Genomic DNA, 13879 nt, shown 5'->3' on the forward strand with positions numbered 1-13879 from the left:
TCCTCCTAGAGCGAGTTTTGTAGCGATAGCTACATTAGGATAGCATTTTGAGCCTTCAGCGTGGCAGCGCCGCCACTCTGTGTCTGCGCCACCATCCTGTGGCTGCGCCGCCACCCTGTGGCTGCACCGCCACCCCGCAGCTGCACCGCCACCCAGTGGCTGCACCGCCACGCTGTCACGTGGTTGACCACGTGGTGCGGAGCAGCTGCTGCTACCAGCGGCGCGGCGTGCCGGCGAAACCGAGCTGTCACAGCTGTGCACATGCGTCGTGTCAAGTAGGACGAAGATGAAGGAACACCCAGTGAAACGGGGGGGGGGGGGGGGGGGTGAAAGACTGACTTTGCAATTCAACTGAGCAAGTTCCACTCGACCAGTTGTAGCTATCGCGTCACTCCAGGTTTAACCAGAGCTAAACCACCACCAATTTTTACGCGCATGATACCCGCCAGCAGAATAAGCGCACTCAGTGACTTTTCAGCGCGGCTATTCCGTCTCAAAGTGCTTGTCTATTTCCGCACGCAGACAATTAAGCGTTGTTCAGTCTTGACGGAAATGTGGTTGCGTGTGCGGCTTCTCTTTTATAAGATCCAGCAGTCATTGTGCTTAGCTCTTGTCCGTCGGACACTGCCGCGTTGCGGAAACATTCTGAAAAAAAAAATCTGAGGAAAATTCATTCACTAGGTTGGGGTCTGTAATTTCCAGAGGACGTAGACTTAGCGAGCCATATTATTGACCTGACACTCATCCAAATGGCTTCCAGAAGCTCTAGCACTGGCAGCAGATGTCCTGTCGGGCTTAAAATATCCTCCTTCTCAGATGTGCAGAATACCATATTTGTCAACCAAGTTGAAATGAATGAAGATAAGCAGTAGCATTAACAGTTTTATCGACAAAAAATGAATGTTTTTTTTCTTGTTGGTCCGTCATTTTGCCGTAGATATTATTAACCTTCGGGCTTTCCTATTTCAAATTATTGAATAATTAAGGCTCTGTGCTTAAGATTCTTACCAGTATATCATATCTGACACATAAGCGATTTGTTTAAGAGTACAGGCCGCCTTGCTAGCAAATGCGTGCTTGGTGAAAACAATTATTCAGACGGTTCTACCAAAATACAAATCTTACAAGGTGCCAACACGTTCTTATTTTATCCTTTCACCATGGTTCGAAATGCCAGAGCAATAGTTCAAATGTTTTTTGCTAGCCTGCAAATAATTAGTTACTGAAGTGAACAGATGTCTACACACGAAGATTCCAACAACGAAAAGACGGCATTATTAGTGCGAGAGCAATATTCCAATGGGTGAACATTGTGCGATGTTTGTATGCTTCCGGTGTCTGTGGGCTTGAGCCAAGTGAAATAAATAAATATCCGCAACTGGGATTCGAGCCCACGGCGGCGCGAACAGAACAACCTCGCAGGCCACTGCGCGAGAGCGCTATAGGCTATCACGCTGCCGATCGCTCCTCGTGTTAAACTGCAACGCACTCTCGCTTTGTGCATTACACATCGTTTTCTTCATCAACTAATGCTGTTATAAAACTAATATCCGCACTTTGAGCTACGTGACGGTAGTGACAGAGAGATTTGCGCTTCATGCGTTGGCGTTGACAACATCCCTGCAGAACCGCGAAACTGGAGCATAGGTCGACGGCGTACATTAGGTCAATTGAGTCAGAAACGCGCTTACATAAACAGACAGTTGCCAGCGACATCTGGACATTTCGTTCGTGGTGTAAACACTAAAAAATTATACGCGGACAAGCGCATGAATGCTGCTGTAAAACATCACAAATTTGATGAAACCGACGGGAGTGTAAAACTCTCGTCTTAATTTTTGTTTGTGAGCAAGAGGCTTGCTTTCATCAGCTCTCAAAGAAAACGAAAACTGTTCGAGAGGCGAATTTTTTTAGAGAACATGGGATGAGTTTGTTTTTTCATGTGCTTGCATTATTTCATTTGGCGTCTGCCTATCTGCACACCACTCATGGGGTTGCGAACAGATAGCGTAGGGCTTGTCAAGCGAATGCAGCCCCGGATATAGTACGCTAGCGGGTGTCTCGTGTGTTGTCTAAGATGTAGTACCTGTGTTTTTGCCGCTAAGAAAACGAATCCAGTAAGCCATTACCCACTAGCCCAAGTTACCGTATTAACGGGGTAATACTGCTCCCGACGGCGATCCAGATGGCAAGCACACGATGGAATGTGTGACTAGACATTGTTTGTTGCAAGCACCAGGTTCATCGTAGATTTGAAAACGTGACGATATTATACTGACTTAGGTATTTAAAGGAGATTTTAGAACTCACGAGGCAAGTGAAAGTCACTCACCTCAGGTTATAAACGGAATATAAAAAGTCAGGTATTTTCTTTCATTGTTACCCTTGTTCTAATATGCGGATGGCATGGCAGCGAAAAGCTTAAACGTCCAAAAGTTCCCTTTTCTTTTGGTTACAACGATACATCGAACATTCAATATTGGTCATTCTAATTTTATTTTACAGATATTCCGCGTGCACTACTGAACGCTGCTCGGGGACTCCACAAACGATGAAAAAAGATGAGAATTAACCACTAAGTTAAAATCCGCGTGTCGAAATTTTCGTATTAATGGGAGAGCGAGCACATACAAAGACGAAGACAGAACAGACGCCACAGTTTCTATGGCGACTGAAGATCAGCGCCTACTTGGTCAGCGCATAAGAGCCAGCATGCAGTTAGTGTGTTCGCGGTGACTGTTCAGTCTTCATTCTTGCCTGTGTAAGTTGTATCACGTTGTCTAGTGTGCAGCACCAGCGAGTCCAACGGTCACTGCTGCAAAGCGCAGCGAGTGAAATGTGCGGTGCCCCGGTGAAGCGTCACTAACTCTGCCTGCGCACGTTTTGCTTACGTGCAGGTCACCCGCATTTCTTCAACCAACTGTCGAGTGGCCTGGACATCGTCTCCCTGGCCGGCGAGTGGCTGTGCGCGACCGCAAACACCAACATGTGAGGATGCGCTTTCTCGCGTAGTCGCTTTTTCTGGCGCGTGCTTTGTGTCGCTCTAAGCATGCATAAAAGTTGGGCCTACTGTATCACTTCAGCTTTTCACAGCGACAGCGCCGCACTTGTTCGGCTAAATCCTCTCTTTTTGTCTTGCTGTCAAGTAAAGTATTTCAAAGTAAAAGGTTTCGATACGTTTATCAAGTGCTGTGTGCACCAGAGATGGTTTTCTTAATTACAATGAAGGACTGAACCACAGGCAGGAAATTTAATACCTAACTAGTACGGACAGCAATGCTAATTGCTTTGTGATACAGCCAGGAGATACTGTCACGTATTCATTACAGCAGGCCGCCTATGCCGAAGGGAAGGAGAACACACTGTTAATTTGGGCGAACTTGCGAAGGAGCAAGCTCAGCGGTGGAGACGTGTGCACTCGACAGTCGATGGAGTAAGAACGCCGATCGCTATAGGGTGTGCTTCACTTAAAGACGACTGGCAACTTTCGAGTAAACGCGCCTAAAACGCCGCAGAAAATCACGAACGTTGTCGAAGTTATTACGCGTGGTCATGATCGTTCCATAGAAGTCTGGTCTGAAGGCGCCCACTGTTCCCTCCATAGTGGCACGCGCCACCAGCATTTGGCGGCATACAGGCCTCAGGAGCATGCGGCGCGTCTCCTCCGCAGGTTCACGTACGAGATCGCGCCCGTGTTCATCCTGATGGAGAATGTGGTGATGCAGAAGATGCGGGAGTTGATCGGCTACACCAACGGAGACAGCATACTGGCACCCGGTGAGTGCTGCCACCAACACAGCATCTCATTTATTGCTCCCCATTGTTTGCACCGGGAGAGCATTATACATGTTTCTTGCGCGGAAAGTACGTGCTCCAGTCAGCCACTGAAAGTATCCCGTATTACGTGAACAGTTTTGGCGTCGAAGGAAGAGAACGGGAGAGAGGAGAAGGAAAATCGGGGAGGGTGAACAAGAAGCAGGCACTGGCTTGCTGTTCTGCACTTAGGGAAAGCAATTCGAAGATATAAATGAAAAGGGGAAAAGAGAGCTGAGTTAAAAATGAATAATCTCGAGTGAGGAACTAAGGACTTCAGTCATGATATATCGCGCCTACCTGGTGCCCTCAAGAGGCATACCTTCGCGTGAGTTAGGTTACTGAAGAGTCGAACGGATGTGACCCGCATCCCGTTCGCGTTTGTACACTTGTCCATCTGCGGACGTCATCCGCAAAGCGGCTCGAAAGGTGAAAGAGGCGGCGTTTTCAAACCGCCAATGAAGCCTTTTTTTATGATATGGAGCCAAATGAAATATATGTGGCTACACGGAGTGTTTCAGTCGTCACTTGGAGGCGCACGTGACCTTATCTGTCGCACCCAAGCATTGCTCCAGCGCGCCAGCGGGATAGAGGAGCTCGTGTGCTTTTACTGCGCCACTGAGTAACGCGGAAGCGTTGTACATGCGAAAGCTGCTCTCAATCTTCGTGTCATCAACTTGTGGTAGCTTTCATGTGACGCGGTTTCCTTAACGTTACAATTAAAAATAAAATTATGCAAACGTATAATTTACGCAAATGCTTTGAAACTGTTTTCTATTAGCTCTAAAGTCACTGCACGAGAAAGGCTTAGAACCAAACTTATTATGCGATAGCATAAACCCTCAACGGAGCGAAAACCAGGCGCCGTCTGGCGTCATCCAGAAAAAATCCTCACTGGCTGGTGAGCAGCGACCTCATCAGTGACGTCAACAGAGCGGAGAAAACCACAACACACATGACTCGGAATACTGACAACTGAGCTTGCTCAACTAACCCACGAGAAAAGTTTAAAATTTTCAAGATCAGAAAACTAGCTGGTTACCTGCTGTACAAAAATGGCATAAAAGTGCTTTAATTTTCGGAGCACTTCCCGGTGAAATTAGGGCTGCCTTTTAAAGCACATGGAGGTCGCAAATTTTCGTCAATACAGTGAAAATCTACGCAGACCACATGAAACAAAACCAAGCGTTCACAGAATGATGAAGTAAGGGGAGACACGGGAGGATAAGCAAATACGAATAATAAGCTTGCCCTCGCAGGACACTTTAAAGCAAGCACTTGCTCCAAGAGATTATCCAGGGAGATTTAAAAAAAACTGAACTCATTAAAGATTGCTCTGTTTCTAACACGCAAATAAAAATAGCATCTGGCCATGCGAGATTTTGCGAAGGGCATTTTGCAAAGACCATGACATGTGACATACAGCACTCTCTTCTTTGATATATGATAATAATAATAAGATGGCAGTGTCACGTCATCATTGAATCTACAAAAGTCAATGTGAAACCCTCTTAAGTTTCAGTTTTTAGCACTCAGTAATATGTAAGTAGCGAAAACGTTCAAGGCACCATTCACTTCGTATTTGCAAGAGATAGGGTCATATATTCCTTTATTATAAAAATAGTGCCCAACATTTACAGGGACATAAAGCGTCTGTATACTTCAAATCACTGCCAAGTGTACGCTGATCGTAGCGTTTCTTCATCCCAAACACAAATCATTATCATGCGTTATTTCACTGAGTGCAAGATATACCAAAATCATTCAGTTCCACTGCAGGTGCCAGGATATTAACAGAATTCACTACGGAACGTGCGCTTTCGTACAAACTACGAAGCGATCATCCGAAAGTCAAACCAGACATCTCCCACACAGATGTTATAAGGCACCTTTCTGACTGGTATAGGCACTCAGTGGCAACGCCATACCACAGTACCAAGGAGACTGTAACACCCTACAGTTGCAATGTGATTCCAGTGGAGCAGTTGTCCTGTTGACACTTTCCTACGGAGAACCAGTTCGCGTGCTGTGCTCTCTTCACCTCGAACCACACCGACCTTCCGAAGGCAGCAGCGTCAAAACCGTACGAATGGAGTATGGCAAAAAACAAGCGCGCACACGTAGTCGACGAAAACGCAGCACGAGGATAAAAACTAACCAAACGCTTTAAATTAACGATGATCAAAGACGAGCTGCCGCACGCAACGAAGTTACGAGAGGACGAGATGCACCGGCAAAGGCCAGCACATAGCGGCGAGCAGCGGCGAAGAAGCCGCAGAATAGTCAAGGTGGATGGCACAAGAACCGCTGCCCGCTGCTGTGAGGAAACGCGAGCATAAATATATTTTTAATAAAAACGCGTTCTACTTTCTAACCAAATGTACACAACTAAAAGATTTTTTTAAAGCAGTCATTGAAATTGTAATTGGAGTGTTTAAAACTGCTATAAGTAGCAGAGAGGTAACCAATTATATTTCTTTTATTTGTGCTTGTCGAACACTTCATTTTGGCGCTTCAGTTCCGCAGTGCTACTGATGTCGCTGTCACTGGGTTCTACACAGCATTCGAGCTCCGCTTTGGCTTCCTACGTAAATTTACCTTCGCGCGACTGCCTCGGCGGATCGAGGGAGGCATCGCGCGGGTGACGCGTTTCGCAGAGCCGCAGCAGCAGACTGTCCAAGGGACAGAGCTCCGCTCACGCGGCGCTGTGTTCCTTATTGTGCAATCGGCGATCGGTCGACGGCGCGCTACAGCACGTACCACAAAGGCTCCACCTCTGAGCTAGCGGAGGCAGTCCGCGTGCCCGCGTTGCATGCACGTGTTTGACCTTATGTTCGGCTTCCGGTTACACCGACGGCGACGGCGATCCACGCTCAACCCAGCTCTCAAGCCTACAAGGATCCGGCACCTGAAGGTAGCGGATCTTTCTCCGAGCAACCCTGCTTCATGCATTGCCTGCACGCAGGGACTCTACCATCGCTCACTACTGGACCTCATAAAATCAGCTAACGTTTTTCCCTTACTTAAATCATTACTGAATCTTTCATCACACCTTCGCTCATTGATTCCCTGAGGCAACCAATCTCGTCAAAAAAAAAAAAAGAGGTGCGGTCTAAAAGACTTCTTCTTCTTCTTCTACCTCTTAAAACATGGCCTTATTACCTTATTCTTATTTCCCATAAATTTGCTTTTCAGCTTTTGAAAAGAGTTGCGCCGTTGTCTTCTTTGTCATCGTAGGACCACGCACAGAAATGAAAAGAGGAAAGAAGGAGTAGAAGTGAGTTTAATCAAGGGCTAAAGAAAATCAGTGCGGGCACTTCATTTGCTCAATATAGACCGGTAGAGAACTGCTGCTACGAGCGTAAAGTGCACTATCAAAAAAAATATAGTTTTCGGGCTTCTTTTTTCTTCCAGGCATACAACATGCGGGATCTCTTTACGTTGTAGCTTCCGCTATTTTTGTCTTCAGTCGTAACACAATTTTTTATTCTTCACTGCGTCATTTTTGTACTTTTTCCAGCATAGATTTTCAGCGTCAAGTCCGAAGTAATCTGTTTTCCTTTCAGGCAGGGCCTACAAAAACTGGTCACAAATAGGCCTTGTTTTCTTAGGGTCTGCTCGACCGCAGAGTGTTCTTCCGCAGACGGGGAAGAATAGCGCCGCCGTAAACGCAGCGAGTTTTTTTCAAAACAAAACAGCGGCCTCCCTTTATTCTCATTTCTCGTAAATTTGCTTTTCAGTTTTTGAAGCAAACCAGCAGCCCTCAACCTTTATTCCCCTCACTGATCATTTGTTGGAGAAGCCATATCGCGAGCTGCAGCCGCTCCCGTCGAGTTCGCCAAGAAAACAAAACAAACCACTGCAGAAGGCGTAATGACATTCTGTCACTTAAAGCTGTCGATTTCGAGCGGCAGCTTGTTCTTTTATTTTTTTCTCTCTCTCTATCTTTATCTCGCGACCTTTTCTGTTCTCCGCCACGCCCGCTCCCGACTCGGGAGTTTTCCCCGGAAGAGATCGCAAAACATTTCCATTAAGACGCATTTGCTCGCCAGGCATGGGCTTCCCAAACGTTTTTCATCTAGTACGCATGTATCAAAATACGAATACACATGGACAAAGGTTGTGCCTCATAATCGTCTGTCGCTAGTGCGCTCAGTCGTTCGCGATGACCATTGAAAAGCGAGATGCATTCAAATTAACTTTTACAACGAAGTTCAATGCCCTTGCGGGTAGCGGCAGATTATGCATCATAAATTAATCGAAAAATAATTTTCCGCAGGCTCTATACAATTACCATCTTACTTGAATATTCATTTGATCAAGCGACAGTCTGGGTGCCTAAAATATCAAGGTTTTCGTGCGACTAAGCCGCGCTAACTTTGTCAACTCTTTTTTTGTACTGGAATTATTTATTGCGCGAGATTTCAGCAATAATTGCCGCAATGATCTTTTAAGCCGACACACAAGAAGTTTTCACACAGAACAAATTTATTGCTCGATTTAAGGTGGATAAGAGAGATTTAGGTTGACTCGGTTGGTGGGATTCGAAGACAGCGCTAAGGCGTACTCAAGTTTACGTCGTAAGAGACTGAGCGAGGATAACTTTACATCGTAGATGCGATCGATAATTCAGCGAAAACTCAACAACTTACACGGTCTTTTGAAGTAGACAGGCAGATGGATAGCAAGGCGGAAATTTGGGCGAGTTGGTAAGTGTTCATTTTCGCTCACAGCGCAACACGAACGGGACACAAGACGAAGGACTAGCACAAACAGGCGGTGACTATCAACTATCAGATGGAAGTGCCCGGTAATGAGGAGTTGCTATAGAACATGAGTGATGCGTTCGTCCTTCTTGGCTGCCTGCCTGTCTTTAACCTCCTCCTTCTTATTGTTTGTGCAGGCGGCTCGGTGTCCAACTTGTACGCCGTTTTGGCGGCGCGGCACAAGATGTTCCCCAACTACAAGACACTGGGACTCAAGGCACTGCCACAGCTCGTCATGTACACCTCCGAAGATGTGAGTGGGCCTGTGCCATATTGAGAGCATGGAACACTTTCTTCACCCCTGCGCTGTTTGACGAATCAGATTAGAATCAAAGAAATATAAACAGATCAAGCGCAAATAGAAAAGCGAATACTCTATGCAACAATATCCGACTGAGTGTTCTTGCAGACAGCTTTAGGAAACGTTGCCTTCCTCGCACAACACAGACTGAACATGGGGCGACACCCACAACGCAATGCTTGGGTGATGCTGGCCTGTAAACGATGTAAGAGAGTCGGAAAGGGCTGCCGACGGCGCTCCCGTTCCGTCACGTGCGCTGACGCCCCGCAGCAGAGGGACGCACACCGTCTTCTTCCCGACGACCGAACGCGATCGGCGAGGAAAAACGGGAAACAATGGAGAAAATGGGGAGCAGAAGAGCGAGGGAACGGGCGCCGGTCGCAGCAAGCGCGGGCAGCAGAAGCAGCGACGGTGGCGACAGCTTGCGGCGGGACGAGCCGCGCCCCCTGTCTCCCCCACGCGCGCGTGTCCGGCACTAATCGGCGCGTGCCTTATTGGTTTCATTTCGCCCGGAACACGCGCTGGGCGCACACATGCTTCTGCTGCTTCCTTTTTCGGCGCAGAGCGCAAGCGCCGTGGTGGCAGCAGCTTGCTCCCCTCCCTCTTCTACCTCCCCCTCCCGCTCTTGGCCAAAATGGCTCTTTTGCGACGGCGCCCAGTTTTGCGACAGTTCCCGGTGTGTACTATTCCAGTCTGTTTTTCTTTTATTGTGTGTGCGTGGAAGTACGCCTGTGCGTCTGTGTCTTTTTGTCGCCAGCTCTGCGCCCACACTCCAGTTGTCATTTTGACGTGCTGCGCAGTGTGAGTCAGCGCGGCTGGCGCGTGCACGTTGTGCTCGCTGCGACTGCTGCCGAAGCTGGTGCAGCCTTGTCGGTAGGAAACTGCAGCCACTGACTGCTCGGTGTAGGGCCGCGGGACGGAACCGCAGCTTGCAAGAACAGCGGAGGACAAGAGAAAAAAGTGGAGGACAGAAAGTGAAAGAAGAAAAGCGCCGGGATGTGTTTCGAATTGTCCTGCCATTTTTGTTTTGACGTCTTCTTGTTCTTGCTGAGGGAATGGTCGTTTATTTTTTTGGCCACTCTACAGTACAAAGAGCGAAAACAGGCTAGTCTTTTGGAGAATAGCTGCGCTGCAGCAAAATATGGTTCTTTAGAGATGAGGCATTTGTTCCTGAGAAGGCAGTCACACGTGACACGCACTGCTCATAGCTGCTCTTTCTGCTATTCTCTCTCTCCTATCATGCATTCACTATTGCGTTGGGTCACTATTGCGCCATAAATTGCTTAGACGCGGAGCTTTGTATCCATATTTTACATATCGACGCCTATCTTGGTGCGGCGTCCAAGCTGGGGTCGATCTTCCTATCACTGAACGATTCAACCTCTGATTCACATAGGTTAGGTGCAGTTTTCTGGAGGGAGGTTTCCGCACTATCGATACTTTTCCTTCCTTTTGCTTTTCTTCTGTGACTGGCTTATAGTGCACATTTATATCGCGACACCCCTGAAAAACAAGGCTGGAAGCTGTCATCCGTGCATGCCATTTACATTGCTAGGGTCGTTCATGAAAGCCCCTTGTGGTGACATCGCCAGGGGAAAATTGACAACCGCAAACAGCACGCAGTGACCCTACAGTAAAGTGATGATGCTGACGTTGAACTGATGTAGCATATAAAAAGAGTAAGAAGTGATGCAGTTTGCCACTGAAGTATTTAGTGAAAAAAGTACAGAAAGCACATTCATACAAACAAGAGCTCTCTCTTCAGCCCACTAGTGGCACAGATATGTTTTCTTGTTCTTTGAAAATCTTGATGCGTACTCTTCCTAACCTAACCTTGCCTATCCTTCACAAGTGAAGGTAGTCGCCATTTTCTTGAAGTTTCTGCCTCTACAATAGAAGATAATAGGCAGTACTAGAGACGTGAAATTGACTTCTAGCAAGTGAACGGTGCTGCCTTGAACAGTGGTAGCAGAAGTCGCGCATGACCGAAAGGGAGGACGCGAGTTTCCGACACAGCCATAGGAGCGGAGGCGTACCCGAGCGTTGCAAGGTGCCCTCTCATCTGCCAGCGGCGATCTGTTCTCTGTCGGCGCGCGTTCGCTGGGGCCGGAGCCAGGAACGCGTCCTCCCGGGGACCTCGGCCGCACCACGAGCCAAGGGTCGTGCGGGCAGAGCGGGGTGCAGACGGGGCCGCGGTCGACGGAGAATCAATCGCGGCTGTCAGCGTAATTACTTACCTCCGGGGAGCCATGAAGTGGTTCTCGCTGCGCGAGATTGATCGGCGAGTTGGGCGACACGGGAGAGCCCATCTTGCGCGGATTAGGCCTCCCTCCCCCCCCTACAGCCCACGGCCTCTTGAAACAACTGTCCGTAGAAGGGGAGAAGGGTGGCTTGGCAGGGGGGTCGCCCAGGGAGAGGAAGCGAAGCGCGCGGTGGTATCGTTTGTAATCCCAGGTTCGATCACAGCTTCCCCCGCGATATGGCGCCCGTGATCGGGGTCCTGCTCCGCGAGCCCAGTCCGTGATCCACCCGCGTTCGGTGATCATCCTCCGCCGGCAGCGCGGCGCTCCCGATCTCCTCGCCCAAGAACGCGCTCAGCCGTTCTCGACGTCAAATCCCTCCCCGCCCAGCAGTCATCGTCCTCCGACTGTGCAGTTGTTCTCCCCGGCTCCGCTCTCTCTCTCTCCCGCTCGCTTACGCTCGTTATTTCGGCGTCACTTCCCCGCAAGCCGAGAGCCGCCGGCAGGAACGAGACTGAACGCGTTCCCTGTTTCAATGTTCAGCAAGCCGGAAAGTTAATATGGGGGCTCAGTGAAAACTACTCGCGGTGGTGCGTATACCGCTCCACTTGTTCGAAGAGAAGAAACAAAAATGGCACGCATTTCTGACTCCGAACTGCCGGTATCAGGCACGCATCCTGACCCGACCAGGATTTGGTACGGGCTGCAGGATGGGCCGAAGGCGCCTCTTGTCTTTTCTTCTTGGTCTTTCCTGATTCCGGTTGGCCGATTACGCGCGTTCGGAGTACAAAGACTGCGCGATGCATGACGCAGGTCCGGCGTGATTCCCGCGGATCATGCCGCTTTCCTTCCATAAACAAAGCTGGCGTTATGTCGTACAATTTGTGCCATGCAGCTGCTCGCAGTTCACTTTTTTTTTTTTTCACTTTCAGTCAGTCGGGCGTCAGATCACTCAAGAACCACAATAAAACTCGCTACTCAAGTTAGGCGGGAAAAGATCATTCATGACCATGGCTTGCTGAATCTGCAAACAATAAGCCGCAGAAAGTAATCATAACGGTAAATTTAAATCCATATTTTTTTTCTAGGAAAACATAGAGTATAATAGAGAATAAAATATATTCTGCAGAGTAGCGACAATCATTTTTGTGCAAGAAAGATTTTTTGGTGCCAACTGTCAAGTTTTGGCAGAAGTAATGAAGTATGTGGTTCAACATAATTCATTCCCGCGCTTACGTGACAGCGCAACCGAATGTGAAATCGGTCGCGTCAGCAAGATTGAACCGGCACACCGAAATCGCGTCTGAAAGGAAAGGTGCTTACGTACCTGGCCACAGCGGCCGACAACGACAGTAAGGTCACTGTGCTGTTTTACCAAGTGCTGCTTTTTTTTTTCTGATGATGTTCGCCTGTGGATGCACCCTTGCAATAAGAGCAACTGTGCAGGAAGGCGCGCTTTCGCAAACCAGGGTGCTGGAAGATGGGAAGGGAAGGCGGGAGTATGGCCGGATGATGTCGGCCTCTGAGTGTTCAAATATAAGAGGAAATTTGCTGTTCCAACTAGCAATGGAGTCAATGCACCGATGCATCGCCACTACTGATCCAATTATATGAATATTCTAAAGCGAGCACTTTTATGGGTACTGTATGTGAGAATATTTCACTCATCTGCGCAGCCTTCTCCGGCAATGAAGCCTTTAGTTTAGTCTAAAAAAATTAGCTCAAGTTTAGTTGATATATCGGTGCACTTTCAAAGGGAGACAGGCGCCATTAGGAATAAGCAACGCGCCGTGCTTGTCACTCCGCAACAAAACACCAGTCGGTGAATTACATGAGCAGTGAACTAGCAAGCAGCAGTTAAGGCGCATTCCTCGATCACACTGCGCGCAGTTAATGGAAAGTAAATTAATTTACTCTCCAGGCCGCCATGTTATGAACACGCGCGTCATTAGGTTCAGTACAGTGTGATTTAATGATGCACTAGCACATCACTGTCGTAAAGCAACGTTGCTGTTCAAATGCTTTCTTGAGTGTAGTACACGTCGCTGTCTTGCATGCTAAAACAATCTTCAACATGCACGTACACGCACGGACGCTGTCTCTCTTTCTCTCTGCCAAGAACAAAACACGTTTATTCACCTGTGACAAAAGCTGCTTGATGATTGATGAAAGCAGCTGCCCCGGTACAATATTATCAGACGGATGTTTTGTTATTACATGCAGATGATATTTATTATTAAGTCTAAGTATCCAGAGCTAGCTAATTTTCTTAACCAGAAAGCCTGAAAGGTTCAAATAAATGATTAATGACGTAGTTTTCTGCAAAGAATGTTCATTTTAATGATTGAGCTAGATGACTTTATGGATGGGCGATACGAACGCTACTAATTTGACGTTACTTTATTCTGAAATGCTTCACTGTTCTCTGTTCCAATAGTCGCCTGTAATAACGTCGATATGAAGAGAAACCACTACAGTCGAAAGCAAAGACAGTTTTCCTAACATCGCCATATGCTGACTTCGGCCGTTTCATTCTCGGAATAAATGCATCTCTGTCTATTCGCAGGCTAACCTTGCGCGAAAAGATCGGCAGATAAAGTCCCGATAAATATCGGAGGGCTACGGGGTGATTTTCTTGCATTTTTGTTTGCACAGCGACAGACTAGCATTTCTTAGTATTTTCCGAAACGACCTCCTTTGGTGCCAAGTCATTCAGCGCAGCGAACCACATCCTTCACCATTCACTGCAGTCAAGGGTC

At 47.9% G+C, this 13879-nt stretch overlaps 1 protein-coding gene across 1 annotated transcript in view; it reads left to right on the forward strand.

Annotated features, from left to right (window-relative positions):
• Gad1 (glutamate decarboxylase) overlaps window positions 1–13879 on the forward strand; it is an 82173-nt gene that overhangs the window by 54710 nt on the left and 13584 nt on the right. The window contains exons 3-5 of the mRNA XM_077668484.1: window positions 2898–2988; window positions 3671–3777; window positions 8717–8832. Of these exons, the coding sequence (XP_077524610.1) occupies window positions 2898–2988; window positions 3671–3777; window positions 8717–8832 (314 nt within the window). The remainder of the gene's footprint in view (window positions 1–2897; window positions 2989–3670; window positions 3778–8716; window positions 8833–13879) is intronic.

Source organism: Amblyomma americanum, chromosome 6 (assembly GCF_052857255.1).
Source record: "Amblyomma americanum isolate KBUSLIRL-KWMA chromosome 6, ASM5285725v1, whole genome shotgun sequence".
NCBI classification, from domain to species: domain Eukaryota; kingdom Metazoa; phylum Arthropoda; class Arachnida; order Ixodida; family Ixodidae; genus Amblyomma; species Amblyomma americanum.